Source organism: Terrapene carolina, unplaced genomic scaffold, assembly GCF_002925995.2.
Source record: "Terrapene carolina triunguis isolate 2854851 unplaced genomic scaffold, T_m_triunguis-2.0 Scaffold195, whole genome shotgun sequence".
NCBI lineage: Eukaryota > Metazoa > Chordata > Testudines > Emydidae > Terrapene > Terrapene triunguis.
The window spans coordinates 588,430-611,405 of NW_020664546.1; the positions used below are offsets into that span (position 1 = coordinate 588,430).

Sequence of the window (22,976 nt, forward strand, 5' to 3'; positions counted from 1 at the left end):
GTGGAGAAAATAAATAAGCAAGTGTTATTTACTCCTCATAACAAAAGAACTAGAGGTCACCCAATGAAATTAATAGGGAGCAGGTTTAAAACAGAAGGAAGTATTTTTTCACACAACGCACAGTCAACCTGTGGAACTCCTTGCCAGAGGATGTTGTGAAGGCCAAGACTATAACAGGGTTCAAAAAAGAACAAGATAAGTTCATGGAGGATAGGTCCATCAATGCCCATTTGCCAGGATGGGCAGGGATGGTGTCCCTAGCTTCTGTTTTCCAGAAGCTGGGAATGGGCGGCAGAGGATGGATCACTTGATGATTACCTGTTCTGTTCGTTCCCTCTGGGGCACCTGGCATTGGCCACTGTCAGAAGACAGGATACTGGGCTAGATGGACCTTTGGTTTGACCCAGTGTGGCCGTTCTTACGTTAACTGTCTCACCTTTGTCCATATGATTGTTGAATCCAGGGCTTTGGAGCTGTGCTCCGCTCCAAAGCCCTGGTTGAATCCCTCAAAGAATTCTAAGAGATTGGTGAGGCATGATTTCCCTTTACAAAAGCCATGTTGATTCTTCCTCAACAAACTGTGTTCCTCTATGTGCCTGGTAAATCTGTTCTTTCCTATAATTCCTACCAATTTGCCTGGTATTGAAATAAGACTTACCAGCCTGTAATTGCCAGGATCGCCTCTGGAGCCTTTTTCAAAAATTGGCATCACTTTAGCTATCCTCCAGTCATCTGGTAAAGAAGCTGATTTAAGTGATAGGTTACACACCACAGTTAGTAGGTCTGCAGTTTCCTATTTGAGTTTCTTCAGAACTCTAGAGTAAATACCATCTGCTCCTGGTGACGTATTACTGTTTAACTTGTTAATTTGTTCCAAAACCTTTTCTAATGACACCTCAATCTGGGAAAGCAGTCACAGAAAGGCCAGCTGAATGCATGGGGATTGCAGCCAGGTGCAAAGGCAGCCAGGGCTGAACATCTTATTGAACACCTGCTGAACAGAGGATTGAACCTACCTGCCAGAGAGTGCTACAGTAAATGGGAGTGGGGGGAGGAGGGGAAGGGGTTGGCACCAGAGACATCTTGGGGCTATACCCATGTGAGAATCCTAGCTCCAATGACATCTCCATGTGTCTTATATACTAGCCAGAAGCTGATATGAATCTGATAGGTTGGAAGCTTTGGCCCCTTCAGCTATGGTTGTGAAGTTAGCTTCGCTACTCTATTCCCCCGCCCCATCACCACCTCTTCTGGGGATCCTTCTCCCTGACCATTAACTCCAGTGCTGCCTGCTGCTGCTGATAGCTTTCCTTAGTGGCAGCAGTATACTGAAATTCACCCAACTCTTGACATTTCATTGCTGTGCACAGGGCTCTGACTAGTAGCATTGATTAGTCTTGTCACTTTCACTCTGCTGCTGCTTGTCAGGTGAAGAGTACCAGAGAGGCACTGGAGCCCTCTGTGTGCAGGCTCAAGAGCGCAATGCCACATCCTTACATCCTTTGTATTTGGAAAGATTTTTTTCCCCCCCCCTCAACCATAAAGACTAAAAACTTTATTTTCAAATCCTATAGGATTGATAGGTTAAGCCCTTACACTCACATGGAAGGGTTCCCACTGCTCATTGGGGAGGAGACAAGAGCATCTTTCAAGGCCTGAATGTACCTGATAGGGGACCCTGACCCTGCAAGAGTGAATCCTGCAAACAAGGATGCTCAATGGAGTTCTGGCAAGTCCCATTAAGTTTGCCTCTGCGTGGTCTTGGCCCCTGACTCTTAAGGAGTGAGAATGGACCCAGCCCAGCAGCTAACTGTGTTGCATAGGGAAAGAAGAGCTCATTCAGGTACTCCAGGGTGTAGGAATAGCAGAGTTGGTTATTTTTTCTTAATTTACTATTTTCTCCACTTACATTATTGGGCAGTGTCAGTTGTTTGTGTATAAGGAGACAAGATGCTTAAGAGTTCGAATGGCCTCCCAGACTTTGCTGGGAGAGCGTTTCTGTAACACTCATTGCTGTATTTAAGTGTAGTCTGGTGGTCTCCTTTGGACTCATAATTCTAACCTGAGGCACCAAGGCCCTTCAGAGAGTTGCTTTGCCCAAATCTCAGATCTGTGTATTGGTTGGAGATAGAGCAGAGCTGGCTGGCTCCTTGTGCTTGCAGCAGTTCCTAATGGTTTGACTCTTTGCTTCAACATTAGAAAAGCCAAGTATATTCATAGAAACCAGGGTATTCCAGGGTCCAGGAGGGGATTGTGCCCAAAAGCAAAGAAAAGGTTTCTGGAGAGAAGAACAAAACCGTGTTTGTGTGCTCACTCTGTCCAACTGATGAGCTGCAAAACTGTCAGGGAGGCGTATAGACCCAAGCACAAAACATACTTGCTCAATTCCTGTCATGATGGAAAACTTAACATCTTGTTCACCCATAAAGAGAGAACTTGTCCTGGCTGAGTAGAATTAATGCATAAGCCAGCTGTGCACATTACAGCCTATGGACTCAGGTCCCTGGACTGGTGTCTCCTTTTGTTTTGGGCTCTGATCCATTGACTGTTTTGTGCTGAATAAGATCTGGAACCTTTTGTGAAACATGGGACTATCATGCATCTGGGTTAGGATACTGGGGTTTGTGGGACTCGATACTGGGTTATTTCCTGAGCATTCTCAATGTGTACAGCACTATACAAAAGCAAATGTAGGGCCAAATTGGCCAAACTGGCACTTATGTCAGTGTAACTTATGTTGCTCAGGTGGGTGGAATATTCACAGCCCTGAGCGATGTAAGTTTTGCCGACATACGCAGTAGTGTAGACGTAGCCTAAGATAACTAAGATGGATTCCTAACAGTGGGATGCTTTGCATAAGCTGCAGGTGGTGGCATGCTATTTTTCCGTGGGGTTTGAAAGAGAGGGCGAATGCTTGTCACCCTGAGGTAAGAAAGTAGCCTGGGGAGTCAGATACCAACAGTGTGATTAGGGTGGCTCTCATGAGTGAGGGCTGAACGACATAGACAGCTGCTAGGCCATCATCCCCTGTGTCTACATCCTGAGCGTGAACCCCATAGCATCCTGCTTCTTGGTCCTCTCCTGAGCAGAAATGGCCAGTCGTGCCAAACCATGCTGGTTTTGTGGTGTGAAGTGATCTTGGCTAGTGAATAGAATGAGGCTGAAATCCTCATCCCTTCCGTCCCCACAGTGCTACTTAGCACTTTTCTAGTCATGTTCACAGGCACAGCGCTGTACAAACGCTGTTCCCTAAATGCCTCATGAATTGGGCATATTAGTATCACCCATGTCCTACAGAGGGGGAAACTAAGGTTCCAAGAGACTGAGACTTGGTGGAAGCCAGCAAGGGAACCCGTGGCAGAGCTGGGATCCTGGTGGCTCTGGTCTCCTGCTTTGGTCTCCTGCTTTAACGGCTAGACCATGGGGTTTGCTTCACCTCTCTGGAGAGGTAGTTGAGTCTCTCCGCATGCCTTATAATGATAAACGTATTTCCTTTGGTTTGGTGAACGTTTCCCTTCTCATCTAATATCTCTGCCTTCTGATTTTCCATTGCCCATTTAAAGAGTACTCCCAAGTCCTCTCCTCTCTTCAGACTATGGTGTTCCACTTGGATGATCCTAGTTTATGGCAGATTCCCAGTGAAAACTCTGCTTTTGTCCATATCCTGTCACAGCATCCTGGTTGTTTTTAGAAATTCCAGTCCAGAGTGGTGGTATCCAGAGAACCACGTGCACTTCCAAAGGTGCTGCCCTTGTAGACCCACCCTCCCATGACACTGTTGATGCAGCACAGAAGGTTGTGGCTGCCATCTTGGGTTTGCTTCCTCTGGGAGTTGAGATTCCCTGGGCTCCTTTTAAAGCTTGGCTTTCTGTTACCAAGGCAGACTGGAATGGGGATAAAGGGGCCTGAAGCCAGGGAGAAGGAGATTCCAAATTGGGGGTGATGGGATGCTTCCCCCTGGGGTGTTACCTCATGTGCTGGGCTACCACTGAGCCCACTGGTTCTACCAGTCTGGATTCCCATACACTGCCCTGCTGAGCCAGGCCCTCAAGCCTCCTCCAGTACACATCCAGCTGCAGAAAGACACAGACACTGAGATCAGCTCTGTGTGGGAGGACTCAGCTTGGGAATTGCCCAGCACTCACGTGCACACCCCCTCTGTAGTGTAAACCCAAAATTGTATTGTCTTGCACTGCACAGAGAACTGTACAGTGTAAACTCAGGAAATCTGCCCCCTCCCTCAGTGTGGAGGAAGATATGCACAGCGTTTTGCTCCCCCCAGTTATGAATTCCACAAACTGGTTTCAGAATAAACAAAAACAAGTTTATTAACTACACAAGATAGATTTTAAGTGATTATAAGGGATAGCAAACAGATCAAAGCAGATTACCTTAGAAAATAAAAACGTAAACTGATCTTAACACACTAGATAGGTAGGATATAAATTAGCAAATTCTCACCCTGAGCGATAAACAGGCTGGCAGATTCTTAAGGCACAAGTTGCCTTGGCTTTCCCAGGCTTTCATTCACAGGCTAAAGATCCTTCTAGCCTGGGACCATCACTTCCCACAGTTCAGTCCTTGCCCCTCAGGTGTTTCCAGGTGAGTTGTTGCAGGGAGAGTGTGGTACCCTCATGATGTCACTGTCCTGCTTTTATATCTTCTTCCCACTTGCTGGAAAGCTCTTTTGCTGTGACCTGGGTCAAACAGTTCCCATTGTGTAGTGTTATCTCTGAGAGTTTTCTATTGTACACAGTTCCTGGGGTAATCCTTGTGCTTGTGTGTATTTCCTCAATAAGCCATTAGCATTGTTTGGCCTTTTTACTGTTGTACCTGAAAGGTGGCTTGTGGGTGTTTTCAACCTCACAACGTGTTTCAGTAACACATACCTAGCCAAACTTCATATCTTCACATATGACAATGAGATGCTAATGTCTAGCAGATCAAGACTTTTAGAATGATACCTCACAAGTCATACTTTGTATAAAACATATCCTAATTACATGACAGTGGTGAATATTGGGGTGTCAGAGTGTCACAAGGGGGTTGGGATTTTCCAGTTCTCATGAACTCTGAATGGGTCTGTGCCCAGAGTACAGCTGCACCTTGCAAGCATCAGGGCTGCCACCATGGGCACTGAGTTGAGGAGTTGGCTCTTGTAGATGCTCTCATCGGTGTTGGCCAAGGCAGTAAGTTGCAAAGCGTTGGGTCACTTGGTGTGGCAGATTTGGGTTTGAATGGAAGGGGGCAGGCCTGCAATGTCACTTGTCTTGTTTTTATTCCTAGTGTGAATGTTCAAGAACACAGAAGCTCAAGACCCTTTGTGTGTTGACCAGATGTCGTCCCGCAAAGGGTCAGCAACCAGCCAAGGAAATGGACTTTCCAACAGCAGCCGAGAAGGAGACGATTTGGAGCTGGCAGAATTGGGGCCGCTACTAGAGGAGAAGGGAGACCAGGGAGCTGCCAGCTCAGCCAGCGTAAGCCACAATCCAACAGAGTGCCCCCAAGCAGGACAGCTGCTGGGATCTGCAAACCAAACCCATTCGGTGCTTTTTCTTCCTATAAATTGCTTCCAGTCAGTCCTGTTGAATGTGCCCTGTACGCCCTAGAGTTACAGACAGATATACTCCTAGTTATTTAGGCTCTCAACACTGTCCTTGCAGATTAACCCAGAAATCTGCCTGTAATCCCATTAGCAGCATGGTGCATGGAAGTGTGGGGCTTTGGGCTCCCTACAATAGACCCTGACCCTTGTTATCCCTTTACACCAGTGCACAGTGGGGGTGAAAATGGACTGAATCTGAATGGTGAGGATTTGCACCCACTCTATGTTGTTCAGAGTGATGACATGTCAGAAAATCTGTCCTGGAAATCTTATTCCATTGCATAGAAGGTAATCTGTCATAAGCAAACAACCCCTCCCACCCCAGTTTGCTCCTGTTTTCTGGGGCGGAGGGACAGGGCCGGCGCTCCAGGCACCAATGTAGCAAGCTGGTGCTTGGGGCAGCACATGGAAGGGGGCTGCACGTCCGGCTCTTCGGCGGCAATTCAGCGGCGGGTCCCTCGGTCCCTGTCAGTGGGACGGACCTGCCGCCGAACTGCCACTGAAGAATGAAGTGGCGGCAGTAGAGTGGCGGCGGAAGTGCCGCAGATCGCGGCCGCGGCTGTTTTTTTTGGCGGCTTGGGGCGGCAAAAACTCTGGAGCCGGCCCTGCGGAGGGAGGAGGGTGAACTGGGCTCAGCCAGCCTTCAACAAATCTCGCCCCATAGCATCAGCCAAGGAACACCCTCTGCACGCCTGCTGACAGCACTGCCTGCAGGTGAACAGGGTGCACTGCAGGAGTTCTAAGGAGCATTCTTATTGGTTCACCTGCTTTTGTGGCTTCTAAGCTTCTAACAAGTATCTTCTAATACTTGTTAGTAATAGATAGGGGCAGCATGTTCACAGCAGCCTCTGCTTTAGGCGTGCAGTGAAAAGGGGCCGCCTGTGTTCTTTAATGCTTCTGCTTCGGCTGTACCTGGCCTATTTCCTGGGCTCACGTCCCTGGCTGGAGCAGAGTGGCCATTTCAGGCTGCACCCTGGACTGTAAAGAAGGAAAATCCTCCATTCTAATCCTTGTTCTAAGCAAAACTGAATCTGGGATTAGCCCTTCTGTGTGCGGTTTAAGACAGTACCATGATGCAAAAGCAGCGGTGATTGGGGAGGCTTCCATCTCTCCCCTCTCAGAAGGGCTGCAGCACCTATATATTCTAAGGGTTCACACCCCTCTTGGTTGGAATATACTTGCTGTTTTGTAAGTTCCCCACATCTTGACGGTCCGTCTCTCTGGTGGTTTTTGGCTTGTGACAAATAATGGCATCTCTCCCTTTAGGCCAAGGAGCAGCCATGCACAGTGCCGCAGGAGGAGGAGGAGGAGGTGGTTCGCGTGCTGACTCTACCTCTGCAGGCTCATCACGCTATGGAAAAGATGGAGGAATTTGTGTATAAGGTATTGTCAGCTCATGGCAGCCGACGGAGGACGGCTGCCAGGGCTCTGGGCCGCTGTCCTCTGCTGTGACAGAATCTGAGGCATTGTGCTGGGTCTGCATTGGGGTTAATCTTCCTTGTTAGGAGGACACCATGAATGTGGGTGACTATATCCAGTGCACTGGGGTTCCCCCTAGCATGGGCAGGGGGCCTGAGCCAAGAGCTTAACAAATTTTCAACTGCAAGGCCAAGAGGAATGGAAAGTGAACAGCAGCACCTGTGAAATGCTGTTTCTCCTTCCCGTCCTTGCTGTCTGTGCACCTGAGAAGCCCTCTACAGCCAACAGTGACCCCGGGTGCTGTTTGGAGAATGCCAAGGACCTGACAGGTGGAACAATCTAGGTGTATCTAGTGCATGTGACAGTGAGGGCTATCCATATCTGGCAGGGGCAAGTGTGGTGCAAACCCCTGCCCTAATCTAGCTCGGCAGGGCCCCTCTGATCCGTCCTGGGGTCTGCAGCACTGGCTGCTACCTGTCCAGTATTGCTGTGGTGTGCCTTGGGGACTAAGCAGAAGCTCCTGTACTCACTCACACACCTGTGGAGCCATGGGAGAGAAGGGCTAGTGCAGCGATTGCTGGGGCCAGGATGAAAACGTGGTCCCAGGGCGCTCCTGTATGAACTCCGTTGGGGTTTTTGTCACAATGTCCCGTAAGAGCTGTCACGTTGCCAGCCATGGCTCAGCTGACCATTTTGCTTGTTAAGGTGATGAAGGGCCAAATTCTGAGGGTGCTGGTCTCAGTCAGTCCCAGGGTATTGAGTGTGGGGAAGGCCCCGCACTCTGCAGGATTTGGCCCTTTATGGGCATCCTGTGGGTATTTGCAAAGCATTTAATTTTGCAACAGCGGAATTTGCTCTTGAGTTATCATGTCCTCTGAGGAGAGAAGGCTGGGCTAGTTCAGTACTTAACTCACAGAAGAGACTGACTGGTTCTGTGTGGTTTTCAGCTTGACTTTCACAGCGATGGGCACCATGGAAACAACAGCTAGCAGTCACGGGGATAGGAGTGGCTCTGGAGCAGGTGCCATGCCTGGCTGGGGGCCGCCAGTCAGAGTAACCGCCTGCGTGGGTTGATGTGTTGCAGGTGTGGGAAGGGCGCTGGAGGGTGATTCCCTATGATGTGCTCCCGGACTGGCTGAAGGATAACGATTACCTCCTGCATGGACACAGACCCCCTATGCCGTCCTTCAGAGCCTGCTTCAAGAGCATCTTCCGAATACACACCGAGACGGGCAACATCTGGACTCACTTACTAGGTGACTGAGGGGGAGCTCTATCCTTGGGGCTGATGAGTACGGCTGTGGCCCCACAAGCATGCCCTGCTCAGGACAGAGACCTCACAAGGCAAGGGCCCGGCCTCAGAGGGCTCACAGGCTGACTCTAGTGGATGCCTTTTACCAGGGGAAAAGTTTCACTCAGTGTCATCTGTCACATAAACAGTCAAGGTCGGGAGGGGGTGTCCTGTTCTCCCCCCATCCTCCCTCTGCTTTCTCTTTAGTGGGCAGGAAGAAGGGGAGAATTCCTCCCCAGCGAGAGGATGGAGGGAGCTTGGTATGGGCCTGTCATGGCTGCGCCCTCAATCAGAGGGGCAGAGATATCCCCTGGGAGTTATTTTGTCTTCCCCAAAGGGCTGGATACACTGCCAGGGCAGCAAACCTGTCTGTCTAGGAGCTCGGGCCCCCATGCTGCCTCCAAATCATTCCACTGGCCAGTGTTGGTAGACTATTTCAGGGCCCGGGTCACTCTTGGGTTCCCATGGCCTGTTGTGCCAGATCCTCCGCTGGGCTGGGGTGGTAGCCATTTGAGCCCTGTGTGGGGCAAGTGTAGATCCCTGAAGGACCCACTGCCATAATAGCAGGAGCAGGTGGGAGTCCTGTGCAGGACTCTAGTAGCCATATTCTCACTACATGCACTGAGTGAGTGTGGAGCTGGCAGAGCGATAACCCATTGGACTCTCAGGGGATGGACATAAGGATTACTGTGGGGCGCTGGTGAGGATTAACCCCTGTGAACAGACACGTCTGTGTTCAGAGTCTGACAGACCTGCAGAGCAGAACTGGGACTTGCTGGGCTCACGGAAGGGGAAGGTGGGCGCTGTTCCCATGGAGAACAGTGAAGAATGTCTGTCCCCCCCCACAGTGGGAGAATGGGAGCTGTTTGGTGCTGAGCCCTCTGTGCTCCCTAGAGCCTCACTTTATGCTGCGTGGCGGGTTGGGTGCCCCCATTCAGATGTACTGCTCTGTCACTAGGAAGCCAGAAATGAGGAACCAGAAGCTCTCGCCTCACCTGGCACAGAACACACCTTGTCAGGGTCAGAGTGGGCTTGTCCCATCAGGGTGTGTAGCCTGCTTCCTCTTCGTCTGGCCAGGGATCCAGGCTTGGCATCCGTGCTGAGCACCAGACAAGTAGTTGGATTCACTTTAGGGATTATGTTGCTGTCATTGCTGCCAGGGTGCACTTGACCTTTGGGTGAGGGCCGTGTGTGGGGAGAACAGGCCACTCCCTTTCCCCAGCATCACAAGGCAAAGAGGGATCTGACCCCCTAGGCCAACTGAGACTGTTCATGCTCTCCTAGAACCTGTTATGGTGGGCACCAGCTTATTGTCTGGCAGCTGGCACAATGGTGATCTGTCAGTTCTCAGCTGTGCTCATCCAGTGTCCTCAGAGCTGGACCGGCTCGAGGAAGGGGTGCAGTCAAGTAAATGTAACTGCCAGGCGGGCGATAGCTCCCAGAAAGGTCCTGGCCAGCACATCTGTCCTCTAGCTCACAACTGGGGATTGGTCCTGCTTTGAGCAGGGGGTTGGACTAGATGGCCTCCTGAGGTCCCTTCCAACCCTGATATTCTATAATTAAAAAAAAAAAAATAAACTGCCATTGACCTCCTCACAGTGTCCCTGTCAGTGCTGCTGGGCAGCACAGCTCAGCCTCCATTCCAGCAAAGTGAGGGGAGCGCACTGCGAGTGATATCTGTGTGACGGGTTGGGTCACAGAAACCCCCATGGGACTGCCGCCTGATGTGCTGAGACTACCTCAGAGCCAGTTTTCCCTGCCAGCTTGGGACTTCAGTACCCTGTCTTGTTGAGCGAAACACAGACCCAGGTCTGAACCACATCCCCCAAAAGCTGCAGACTTAACTGAAAACAGCTTAAGAAGCACTCCTGTCTCTAGCACCCATACACCCAGCTCCCAATGGGATCCAAACCCCAAATAAATCTGTTTTACTCTGTATAAAGCTTATACAGGGTAAACTCATAAATTGTCCGCTCTCTATAACACTGATAGAGAGATATGCACAGCTGTTTGCTCCCTCCAGGTATTAGTCACTAACTCTGGGTTCAGTAATAAGCAAAAAGTGATTTTATTAAGTATAAAAAGTAGGAGTTAAGTGGTTCCAAGTAATAACAGACAGAACAAAGTAAGTTACCAAGCAAAATAAAACAAAAACATGCAAGTCTAAGCCTAATACATTAAGAAACTGATTACAGATAAATTTCATCCTCAGAGATGTTCCCATAAGCTTATTTCACAGATTAGACTCCTTTCTAGTCTGGGCCGAATCCTTTCTCTGGTACAGTCCTTGTTCCACCTCAGGTGGTAGCTAGGGGATTTCTCATGACTGCAGCCTCCTTTGTTCTGTTCCACCCCCTTATATAGCTTTGGCACAAGGCGGGAATCTTTTGTCTCTCTGGGTCCCCACCCCTCCTTCTAAATGGAAAAGCCCCAGGTTTTAGATGGATTCCAGTACCAGGTGACATGGTCACATGTCCTGTGAGACCCCAGCCTTCATTCTTCCTGGCCTGACTGACAGGAAGGCTTGCAAGTAAACAGAGCCATTTACAACCAATTGTCCTAGTTGATGGGAGCCATCAAGATTTCAAACCACCATTAATGGCCCACACTTTGCATAATTACAATAGGACCTCAGAGTTGTGTTTCATATACAAGAATGATATATACATACAAATAGGATGAACACACTCAGTAGATTATAAGCTTTGTAATGATACCTTACAAGAGACCTTTTGCATGAAGCATATTCCAGTTACATTATATTCACACTCATTAGCATATTTTCATAAAATCATATGGAGTGCAACATCACAGTCTGCTCTCCTGGGTGGACAGCACGAGGGTCAGGGCCTTTCCAGGGGAACCCGGGCAGAGGCAGATTTTGCTCGTGGCCTTTGACTGGAGGTGCAGCTCAGTGTACCCAGGGCTACTAATGATGGTCAGATTCGCAGTTCCTCCTGTAGGGAGGGAAGTGTGTCACAGATGCAATGAACTAGCTCACAACAGCAACATTCCTGCTAGTCAACCAGCACTGAGGGCCAGGTGCAGACTGAAGCCATGTTAAAACAATTCCGAGTCAGACCACTCACCTGGCCATGCTAACCACATCACACGCCATCCGCCTTCTAGCTCTGCAGGCAGTGGTCCCTCTTGGCTCCAGATGTTTGAGGCAAAAATGAGCTCTTCCATCAAGTCCCCAGAGGGTGTGCCGAGCCCTGCTGCCCATGGGGACTGGATCATTTGTGCTTTTATCTCCAAGTGGGCCCCATCCTCCAATGAAGGTCCTGGAGCCATTTGGCAGTGCTACAGAATGCTCTTCAAGGCCTTCCAGAAGGTCCAGGCAGGGAAAGGGCTGCATGCGTGAGCCTGTCCTGTCCGGAGCAGCTGGGACAATGTGTGCTCAGCATGGTCTGGAACTGAGTGGTGTCCGTATCAGTGGCCAGTCTGGCAGTCGAATGTCAGCACAAATGGGGCATGCAGGGCCCAGGCCCAAGCTCCCAGACCCCAAGACATAGTGTTGCTAAGGCCTCTGGGGGAAGGAACACCTCAAACGACTCCTCTCATCTCCCCTCCCCCAGGAGCAGAACTGATGAGTGTGGCAGGGAGTGCCACACATCTCTCTCCAGAGGCTACTGGATCTTTGGAGAATAAGTAAGGCAGCCTGGACCTTCCCCACTGCTATCCCCGCAAACGGGTTTGGCCCCTCCAAGGCAGCAGAGTGGAATGCATGTTGCACTGGGCATAGCAACACCCTGCTGCAGGCCCTGCCAGGGAGATCCTATGCGGCTTTTCTTGTTCCCAGGGCAGCTACCGAGTTCCCCTGTTAACAGTGTGACCCTTCTGTGCTGCTCTCTCCTGGAGCAGGCAGGGATTACAAAGACCCTTGGTGTTGATTTTCCCCAGGTCTGCTGTGAAACGCTGGCTCACTGCCATTGCACAGGCGCTCCCTTGGGCAGCTGTTGGAAGTGGCTCCTGCTGTCTGACTGACTCTTTGGTGTGTTGGCTGCAGGTTTTGTGTTGTTCCTCTTCTTGGGGATTCTGACCATGCTCAGGCCCAACATGTACTTCATGGCCCCTCTTCAGGAGAAGGTGGTGTTCGGGATGTTCTTCCTTGGAGCAGTGCTATGCCTCAGCTTTTCCTGGCTTTTCCACACCGTCTACTGTCACTCAGAGAAGGTCTCCCGGACGTTTTCAAAGTGAGTCGGCTGCAGCAAAACAACCACAAAACTGTGTTCAGCAGCAGCAGCTGCTAACTCCTGGTCGTGTCCTAGCAGCAGGCTGACCTAGAGGAGACCTAGCCCAGCCTTATCCTTCCAGGCACTGAACAACATAGTGTGCGAGGCTTTTGGAGCAGACCTTGCTCAGGCCAGTCTGCCAAAGGGATTTACCTACCAGGTGCTGCTTTGCACAGCACTAAGATCAGGGGGGAGGGGTGGGAGATTGTTCTTTAGAACAGGCTTTGCTGTGGTGCCCTTAGCCAAAATGCCTTGATGTGCCATTGGATGTTACGCAGCTGCTGCTCTTCACCCGAGCACTGGCTGCATTTCAGTGGGGAGGTGATTCCCATGTGTATCATTTGCAAGCACTTGGGGATGAAAGAAGCTGTCAGCATTCCTGTGAAAACAAGGGCTAAGAGCTACTGCTTCCCACTGAGGTTGTGCCAGTGCTTGTCCTGTCCATGCTGTCACTAAACAGTCAGAAAACTGCACAGACACACCTAATTCTGCTCACGCCTGTACCGCCCAGACAGACCCACCCTCCTACGCTTCTGCTCCACAAACTCACTTGGAACGCAAACAGAAGCGCCCACAATGCATTGCTGCAGTTCTTCCCAGTCACACTCCCCCTAGGTAGGCCTACAGACGTAGGTAGGGTCACAAAGTCTGGAGGGCTACAGCTGGAGAGCCAGCAGTTGGGCTGCGAGAACGGGAGCTGAGGGTGTAGATGTGCCAGAGTGAGGGGAGTGCACTTCCAAACTGACCCCTGGGTTTCTCTCTCTCTGTCTGTGTTCTAGATTGGATTACTCAGGAATAGCACTGCTGATTATGGGGAGCTTTGTCCCCTGGCTCTATTACTCGTTCTACTGCTCACCGCAGCCTCGGCTCATCTACCTCTCCATTGTCTGTGTCCTGGGCATCTCCGCAATCATTGTCGCTCAGTGGGACCGGTTTGCAACCCCCAAGCACAGACAGACCAGAGCAGGTAGGAACGCTTTTCATTCAGCCACAAGCTGCTCAGCTGGCGTTAGTGGATGTTGACTCGGTAGCATGCTGGGTGTAGGCGGGGCCACTCCCACTGGGTGTGACATAGAAAGCCCCACAGCCTGAAGGAAGGGCTTGCGGCTAAGGCACTTAACAGGGACTCAGGAGATCTGAGCTCATTTCCCACCTCTGGGTAGGTCACTTCATTCCTCAATCTGTAAACTGGAGATAAAGAGACTGCTGCCTCCCAGAAGACTGTAGTGGCTAACTTCAGTGCATGAGCCATTTGGGGACCCATAGAAAAACTACCAATCAGTGTGGGCACAAACCAGTTTCCCCAGAAGGATTCACTTCACCATTTCTCTGGCAATGAAAACTCCCATCAGTGTCCTTGTCTTTAGCTTCCTGCTGTACCTTCTTTGCTTTGCAATACAGCAATGTGCCAGGAGAGAGCCTGTGTTGGGCTTCGAGTGCCGATCTGAGTAGACTGGCCTGGCCTGGCCTGGAAATGCAAGTGGCATGAGCCTGGTGCCATTGATGTTAAGGCCACAGCATTTAGTGTCCTCAATGGAAACAGGATCACACCCTTTATTTGTAGGCCACTGAGTGCCTGGGTGAGCTGTCACTTTTGTGGTGTGATTCTGGTGTCGGCCGGTGTGGAGCAGTGGCAGCCCCCTAGGAACTGGGATCAATGACTGACAGACACATCTGCTCTTGATTTGGGTATGCTGAGCCAAGCCTCCACAACCCAGCTCTAGTGAGAAGAGCAGGAGAAGGGCCTGAAGCATTCCAGTGTGACAGCTGTATCTGGCCAGCCTTGGTCCTGAGCTGCTGTTACAGAGTTAAGGGCAACATACATTTCCCTCCCACAGCCACAGGGCAGATGCAGGGCTCTGCCACCTGGCAGTGATGGCTAGTGTTGGACGTTTACTAGTCCAGAAGGCACAGGTAGTTTTCACTTAGATATAGCTTAAATGAATGTTCCTGTGCTTCCTGCCCCAGCCGGAGTCCTGGCTGCTTCCCCCAGGGCTGTCCCACTCCTGGCTGTGCCGCGAATCGTCCATTGTCAGTGTCACCCTGAACTGGGAGGCTCGGGCTCACTTGAAACCGGCTGCAGGCAGCACAGGGTTCTTGTGATCCTTGTTCAGGATCGGGCCACAGCAGGAGGCTAGTCAGCCTGCTTAGTACTGAGGCCTGGAGGTGGATGGAAGTTGTCTAGTGCAGGGCGTCTCGACCTTTTTCTTACTGAGGCCTCCCCGACATGCTATAAAAACTCTGTGGCCCGCCTGTGCCACAGCAACTGGTTTTCTGCATATAAAAGCCAGGACCAGTGTTAGGGGGTAGCAAGCAGGGCAGCTGCCTGGGGCTCCATGGCACAGGGCTCCACACAAAGCTACTTTGCTCAGATGTCGACTTCAGACCCGGGGGGCGGGGCTCACGGCCCCGGGCTTTAGACCCATGCGGTGAAGCTTCCACTTTCTGCCCTGGGCCCCAGCAAGTCTAACGCTGGTCCTGCTTGAGGAACCCCCTGAAACCTCACAGCCCCCCAGGGGGCCTCGGAGCCCTGGTTGAGAACCACTGGTTTAGTGAGCCCAGGGGTTTTCCTCTCTGCTGGGGCTGGGAGCCCCTTGACCGGCTGAGAGCTGGTAACCCTCCAAGGGGAGCAGGAGCTGCGGAATTGCTGCCAGAGGTTGTGACTTTGTCCAGGGAGCCCTTCCCAGAGCAGCATTCACCAGGGACATCTGCTTTTATCTCTTCTTCTCTCCTCCCCCCCCCCCGCCCCCCCCAACCCTGCCCCCATGCCTCGAGCCGGGTTGGCTTTGCCAGTCGCAGCAGTTACTGGTGCCAAGGGCACGTGGAGCCAGAGCATGGGAATTGTCTTGCAGTACAGCTGAAAACTGGTTGGCTTGTTCTCAGTGGGGAATGATTCCCCTGCTAGACACAGACCCAGCAGCTTTCGCCCCAACTTTGTGTCCTCTAGGCTGTAACCCTTTCCTTGCTGGAAGCCAGGGTGGGTGTCCTGGCAACTGCTTGAACAGGACAGCCACTGAAATGGTGGAACCAAGATCCTTCTAGCCCCCTGAGGATCCGTTGCTCCCTGGGCGCTGGAGGTAGCCCAGCTGGTGAGATGTACCATGTGGCAGCCCCGTGGGGGACATCAGGAACAGCTGTGCATTAGCACAGAGTGGGGTGACATGGTGCCTTTCTGCCAGAGGCCTGAAGAGGCAGCGCCTGGTGCTATCAGCCAATGGATACTCTAGAACGCGCCTCCTTCCCAAAGGCTCTCTGTTCTCGCCATGGCTACCGCGTCTGCTGTGCTCAGCACTGTGGCTCGCGGGCCCCCTCCCTGCAGCATGGCCAGCCTGTGTCCTGCTATCCTAGGTCAGTCCATCTCCCCCGGCGCCTGCCCCTTACTGGGCTGGAGCCCCTGCCTAGCTGTGCTCCAACCGGCAATGCAAGGGCAGCCAGACCCCATGCTGAACATGCCTCACCTGGGGGGAAAGTTCAGGATCTGGGCCAGGCCCACACTTCGTGGTTTGCTGCTGCCTTTAATGTGCTGCACTGACCTTGGAGGGGTGGCTGGGAAACCACAATGCACTGACTTGCTTCCTGGCCAAATCTCTAGGGTTTGTGCCTTTGCCCAAGGGGTGGCGCAGGGCATGGAGCTGCCTGCCTTGAACTCCAGCTCTGCCTTCTGGCTCCCCCAACATGCTCCCTATGGGCCCTGTGCAGAACCCCCCTTCCCCCACACACCCCCTATGGACCCTGCACGGAACTCCTCTATGCCCTACGGGCCCTGTGCAGAGCCTCCCTTCCTTCTGCCCCTAGACTCTGATGCAGCCTCTGCTGTCTGAACAGGAGCACTGGCGAAGTGACACTCCTTGGTTGCTCAAGTTGCAGGGCCTGGGGTGACACCCCACCAGTGTCTGGTCCCGGCCAGGCATAGAGATGTGACCTGTGGGAGCTAGGGGTGCCCCAGCAGTGCTGCCGCCAGGGCAGCTGGCAGTGCCCTGTCAGGGACCCTTTCCTGCACCCAGCTGAAGAATGCTGCTGCTGGTTGGGCCTGCTAATGGGGGTGGGATGGAGTGAAACAAGGAGGGAGCTGTGCCCTGTTGGGTGGAGTGCAGCTGGCCTGAAGCCCCTAGGCTGAGCTCTCATCTCTGTGCCTGCAGGGCCCCCAGTGGTGGGGTTGGGGCTGGCGAGGCCTCACAGGGGATGCATGGCAGAGGCCAGCAGCCCCCTGTCCCACACAGGGAGCTCATGGAGTGGAAGGCAGCTGTGGGAGATGGCACTTGCTGCACAGTGGCACTCCAGCTGGCAGACTTCCTGCCTGAGGGGCTAGTGCATGAAACCTGCCCTGGGGCCACTGGAGCTGGCGTGCAGCCCTAGTGGAGAGGCGTGGGACAGAGGCTGAGGTAGAGGGAAGAAGCGGTGCTGGTGCCAGGCTTGTTTCTGCCTGTGCTGTGGGTTCTGAATTTGCTGATGCTGGGCACAGGCTGCCAGCTGCCCCAAAGGGCAGGAGGTTCCTGCCTGGTGCCTCACCCTCTGGAGTTTGAAGCCCCTTGATTGCTATCTGGAAAGGCCCAGAGGCTGCTGCAGCAGAGACCTCCCTTCTCTGGGCAGTGGCTTGGCAGCCAAAAGCTGCCACTCAGCTGTAGAAATGAGCTCCCTCCTCCACGTTCATCCCTGCCAGCCTCCCTCTGCTCCCCCCCCCGGTGGGGGAGGGGCAGCACACCTGCACTGGAGCACTTCTGCACTTGACCACTTGCCACCTGGGCTGTGGGCTGAGCGGGGCTGCAGTGGTTAGTGCTGCCTGTGTCTCGGCTGAGCTGCTGTAGCTGTACTGATTGTAGTGTCCTGGTGTGCTGCCAATGGCCCTAGGTGCTTGGTGGAACAGCTCACATGCTCTGTTGTATGTGCCACAGGCTGCTTCCATACAGTCCGCACTGTATCCCCACTGGAGCCTCTCCCAGTCAGCACCAAGGTCACAGCCCCAGAGAACAGGAGGGAGTCACATAGGGGAAGCCCACGCTGTATAAAATACAAACCCTGTCATTGCTGGCCTGTTCCGAAGATGAGTAGAACTGTACCCGGGCCAGCCAATGCAGGGTTAACCCAACCAACCCATTCTGCCTGGGCATCTCTCTGGCTACACCAGTGTATGTATTGAGGGGAACATTTTAACAGGACACAGAAATAGAGACTGCACAGCCATGGCCAGTCCCCGTCCCAGAGAGCCTGAACGCCTTCACTGCTTGACTCCTGTGCAATTACCTTTGGTGCATTGACCTAGATTTTGCTGTTTAATTTCCCTGGTTTTGAAAAGAAAACAAGCCCCAGGACAGTCAGTGCTTTTAAGTGCAAGCTGCTGGACTGGCACGGATCGGCCTCGGCTACTTTGGCCACAAAGGGGTGTGTATCTGGAGTTGGCTTGAAACCTCGCTCAGTGCCAGTGTAGACACAGCTTAACACCTTTAAGATCATCTGAGCTGGCAGTGTTGTAACCTAGATTCCCCTCCCAGCAGAGGCTTTGAGCAGGCTTCCACCTACCATGCAATGTTTGCTGGATGTTTCTACTTACATGACCACAGTTAACAATTCTGCCATTTAAACTGACCTGCTGCTTGCTCTGAATCCCAAACTGGGGGGGTCTCAGCTCCTCTGCTGTGGCGAGGGCTCTGTCTGCGGCCTCAGGAAGACATCACTACATCAGTTCCATTTGCAAATTTTTCTTTGCAATTCAACATCTAGAAATCTTTTAAAATGGGTCGATTCTGCAGCAAGTGGTGGATGCTGCAGACAAGCCGGTTCCTGTGTGCCTAGTTCTAAATGCTGCAGGAGCCCAGAGAGCTCAGCAGACAGTCGGTCTGCAGAGAAGGCTATGGACACGGGGAAGCATGTGTCAGTGTTGGTTCTGAGCTGAACATAGGGTTGTTCTCCCAGCATTAGCCCCAGGGCCTGCTGTGCAGAGGCAGAGCCCAGCTCTTTAAATGTTTACACTTGTCCGGGGGACTTTTTGCCAACGACTAAAGGACCAAGTCCTTGGGGAGTACGAGTAACCCTGACAGCTCCGTGTTGGGCAGTTCAGCCATTTCTGAATTGCCTACGCCAAAAAGCCCCTTTGCATTTCCCAGACTTGGCTTTCATGGGGTGGAACTCAAAAGCAGCTACCAGGACTCGGCTGAAACTTTACCCCAATAGTACATTTCCATTTAGCTGGGAGAGAGCAGTGCTTGGAGAACCGGCTGTACTGAAATCCAGCCTGCCCCGCAGGCAGTGCAGGGCAAAGCTAGAACCAGCCCAGAAGGTTCTGAATGAAACCCGCTGCCTGGGTTCTGTCCGATGGGGGAATGACTGGTTTAGTAGATTGCTAGTGCGATATATGGTCTCTTGGTCTCCCGTTAAATGCAGTCTTGGGGTTGAGCGCTCCAAACAGTTTCCATCTGACCGGCACATGAAGGAGTCTGGTCTCAGTCCACTCCTACTGTCCCATCACTGATGGCCCATGTAGGCCTCTCTGGAAGACTAAGCAAGAAGGCCAAGGCTCTTGGCTGTGGAGTCGGCCTATTTGCATTGGTATCCATTGCTCTGCAACCCTTCTCCCTCCATAGGCAGCCTTTGGGGGGCAGCTTGGAGGGATGTGGGAGCTATCCATCCCAGAGTGGTCAGTCCAGCCACTCTCCCCAACACTCAACTCCCTCCTGGCCTAGAGGAGACCTGCATTCTGCTCTTGTGGGAGCTGCGGGGCAGCCTCCGGCTCAGGTGCCTTGGCTGTATTTTGAATGAAGGCTGAGGGTGTGACGAACTGGGATTGTTCTTAATGTGGTCTTTGAATGCTGAGTGGGGAGTGTTGGCTGGGAAGGCAGGGGAGTGTGGCTAGGATGGTCTGCATGTGGGGATGGGAGACTGGCCGAGGGAAGATACCTGAGCGTGTAACATGAGAACCCAGGAAGGGGTTAGAGGCCAGGTGACACCTTTGCCCGGGAAACTGAACAAAGGGTGGGGGGAGAGTTTCAGAGCTGGCTGGTGGAATGGCTGGGGGGTAGACGGGGCTCTGACCTCCCAAGGGGGCTGTGGTGCCCTGGGACCCCAAGATGGACCTAACTGAGGGGGTCCTGTTGTCTGTGCCTGCAAGACCTGTCTTGGACTGTGTCCCTGTTGTCTAAATAAACCTTCTGCTTTACTGGCTGGCTGAGAGTCATGGTGAATCGCAGGAAGCTGGGGGTGCAGGGCCTTGTGTCCCCCCACACTCCGTGACAGAGGGCTCTCTCTCTCTCTTTCCCCCAGGGGTATTTTTGGGGCTGGGGCTGAGTGGCGTTGTGCCCACCATGCACTTCACCATCGCTGAAGGGTTTGTGAAAGCCACCACCGTGGGCCAGATGGGGTGGTTCTTCCTCATGGCTGTGATGTACATAACAGGAGCAGGGCTGTACGCTGCCCGCATCCCAGAGCGCTTCTTCCCTGGCAAGTTTGACATCTGGGTGAGTACAGCCTTTGCTGGGGGCATGGGAAGAGCCTGCCTTCTCCTTGAGGGGTATCCTGCTGAGAAAGCCAGGAGAAGTGGTGCTAGATGCACTCTAGAGCGCAGCCTGGGGCTGGACCCAGAGCTTCTGGGTTAGACTCATCTGGGACAGCTCTGGGATGTGGTGCTCTGCTGGGTAATGAAGAGCAGATTGTGAAGAGAGCAAGAGGGGCAAAAGAGAAGGCAGGGGTAGCCTGTGGTTCCAGGACTCAGCATGCAATGCAGCCTTGCTGCTTAGATCAGGCTGGAGCAGTGCATGTGGGGATTTGTAGTCTCCATGGGCCAGTAACAAATGCTGTTACTGACCCTAAAGCTCTCCAGTCCTTGGGTCTGTGGCCTCCCATTGGCTTCTTCAAAATGGACCCCTTACATCCCTTGCTTATTGCCTTTTGAGGCTGAAGTAGTGTTTCTTTTTCAGGGGAAGTGATTTCCCATTGCCCCAGCCTTTCCAGGGGAACCCAAACTGAGCTCGGCGAGCCAGACAGCTTCAGCAGTGGAGCCAGCTGTGCTCAGGGAGTTGCCCTGCCTAGGTCGTCTGCGGGCTCTGCAGCCCAAACCATCTAGGTCCCTCTTTCAGAATTGTAGGTCATGTCTATTGATATCTTGGCCCCAGTATGTATTTCAAACTGAAAGTTCGAAGGCCAGTGGGTTCCTTCCTGCAGCTCTTAGCTGCTGTCGGGGGCTAATTTCAGAGGGACTTGACTTTGCCATCCACTCCAGCTCCCGGGAAGGCAGCTGGCTCCGCTCCCCTCAATTTAGCTTGGCTTGTGGTTTCACACATACATACGCAGAGGAATGTACCTCTCTGTCCCAGGCAATTTTAGTTCCAATAGGGTGAGATAAATGGCCCGTTTCAAATAGAATCTCCCTTTATCCTGTGTATTGAGCTTTTTCCTCCTGGCATTGAGATGTAAACTACCAGATAAGCAATGGGTTGAACCAGTAGGTCATGACTAGAGGCACTGAAAGGACCCCTGACCGGTCTGCCTGGTTTGTGATGCTGCAATATACATGGAGCTCTGACCGTTCAGGACAGGACTCACCTTTTGTGGTTGTTGGCTTCTTGCTGGTCTAACTTTTAAGGGCTTTATCTCACCTTCCCACAGTTCCAGTCGCATCAGATCTTCCACGTGCTGGTGGTGGCTGCAGCCTTTGTCCACTTCTATGGAGTCTCAAACTTGCAAGAATTTCGCTATGGACTCGAAGGGGGATGCACGGACGACTCTCTGCTCTGAGAACATCTAATGACTTTAGTACCAGCTTCCTAAGTGCTTTTTTAAACTACTTCTTTGCTAAAATCAAAGGAAGACTCTCAACTCTTTGGGTTTTTTGTTTTGTTTTTTTAAGAGGATGTTCTCCAGCAAAGTCCATAATGACCAAATCCTTGCCCCGTCTCCGAGTGATTTGCTGGACATTGCCAATGGTGTCCAATAGGAAGAAGCACGTTCAACTATTAGCCCTTCCTGGGGAATAAAAACCCTCCTCCACCACACAGTGTTCTAATCACATTAGGATTTTCTGTCTAGTGCAGAAATTCTGTTTCCGAAAGCCAGGGGTGCAGATTGCCTGCTCCCCAGCACAGAAGGGTGGCCCCATTTTTAGCCCAGTTCTGGAGAGACGGGAAACTCATGTATTAGTCCATGGTCTGGGTCTCCTCCATATCTGAAGGAGCAACCCGCCGCCTTCCTGAGGACTGGCCCCAGAGCCTGCAGTGCTAATGAACAGGGGCTGTTCACAGGTTCATGTAACTTACCTTTTAACTATCTTTTTCTTGACACAGTAATGTAAATGGAATAAGAGACTATTTAATATTTAATACTAAGCTTTAAAGAGAGACTTGGTGCCACTTCAATGTGTCTGCCCATGAGCTGTTTGTGGTAACACAGGAGGGTCAGGACAGTATTTTAGGGGAATGTAGAGCTGCTGTACTGAGTGAAATAAAAAGGTCAATAGTTATTGTCATGCTGGGAGCCTCCGTGTCCTGGTTTGTCAGGTGTCAGCACCGGGCACTGCCAACGGTGAGAATGGAAAGGTGGCTCCTGCTGAGGCTGGTGTGGAGCCTGCAGCTAAGCCAATGGGGGTCTGCTGCTGGGCTGTGAGTCCAGACCAGGCCACGAGCACAGTGCTGAGAGCAGAGACTGCAAGTTTGGCAAAATGGTGATAAGGGGGGACTTCAACTAACCTGCTCAAATAGCATAGCAGCTCCAAATTCCTCAACCCATTCAACGATTGCTTCTTGCAGCAGGAGAGACTGACTTGTCAGTAACACGCAGGGGTTGGGTCAGGAAGTAATAGCAGCTTAGCCACTAAATAATGGTGGCCTGGCCTATTATCCAGTTCAGCATTGTAGGTTCGGTGCCAGAACCTTTAGAAAGGAAAATTCCACCACAGTGAGACAGCTCATTGCAAAGGCCCTGAACTCAAAAATGAAGGAAGTAAAATTCTTCATGTGGCATAGATGCTACATAAGGAAACAATAGGACAGTCTCTGAAGATGTGTGTACCGCTGAACAAAGAGAAGCAGCAGGGCAAGAAGTAAACTATCTGGCTAAAGGTCAGGGGGCTCGAGGTTATCTGGGTCAAGAGCTCCTTTGCAATGTGGAAATCTAGCCCCAGTGAAGCCAATATCTGGCCTGCATTGTGCAGGAGGTCAGACTAGATGATCATAATGGTCCCTTCTGACCTTAAAGTCTATGATTCTATGAAAAAGGAGCATAAACTACACCTGGCAAGGTGAGTGGAATGAGCAGGGCTAAGCTAGAATTCAAAAAGCTAACACAAAACACACCTTCATTGTGGATGAGAAGCAGGAAGAGCTAGATCCACAAAGCTACTTGGGGCAAGTCTACACTACAGTGCTACATCAGTGCAGCTGCAGGACATCTGGTGCAGACCCCCTGTGCCCAGGGGAGAGCGCATCCCCAATGGCATTATTAC

General features: G+C 52.0%; 1 protein-coding gene across 1 annotated transcript; it reads left to right on the forward strand.

Moving 5' to 3' along the window:
- The first annotated feature begins 5,291 nt into the window (after positions 1-5,291).
- ADIPOR1 (adiponectin receptor 1) lies at positions 5,292-22,001 on the forward strand. The gene is made up of 7 exons (XM_029912292.1): positions 5,292-5,477; positions 6,872-6,988; positions 8,109-8,280; positions 12,325-12,511; positions 13,330-13,517; positions 19,805-19,998; positions 21,146-22,001. The coding sequence occupies exons 1-7, from the start codon at positions 5,292-5,294 to the stop codon at positions 21,272-21,274; spliced, it is 1,173 nt and encodes a 390-aa protein (XP_029768152.1). The 3' UTR covers positions 21,275-22,001.
- Positions 22,002-22,976: the final 975 nt, after the last annotated feature.

Excerpts from the sequence above, each read along its gene's own strand:
- ADIPOR1 (XM_029912292.1), top strand. The coding sequence starts at position 5,292 with ATGTTCAAGAACACAGAAGCTCAAGACCCTTTGTGTGTTGACCAGATG. Across the intron at positions 12,512-13,329 it reads GTCTCCCGGACGTTTTCAAA|ATTGGATTACTCAGGAATAG; the intron begins GTGAGTCGGCTG and ends TCTGTGTTCTAG. Across the intron at positions 19,999-21,145 it reads CTGGCAAGTTTGACATCTGG|TTCCAGTCGCATCAGATCTT; the intron begins GTGAGTACAGCC and ends ACCTTCCCACAG.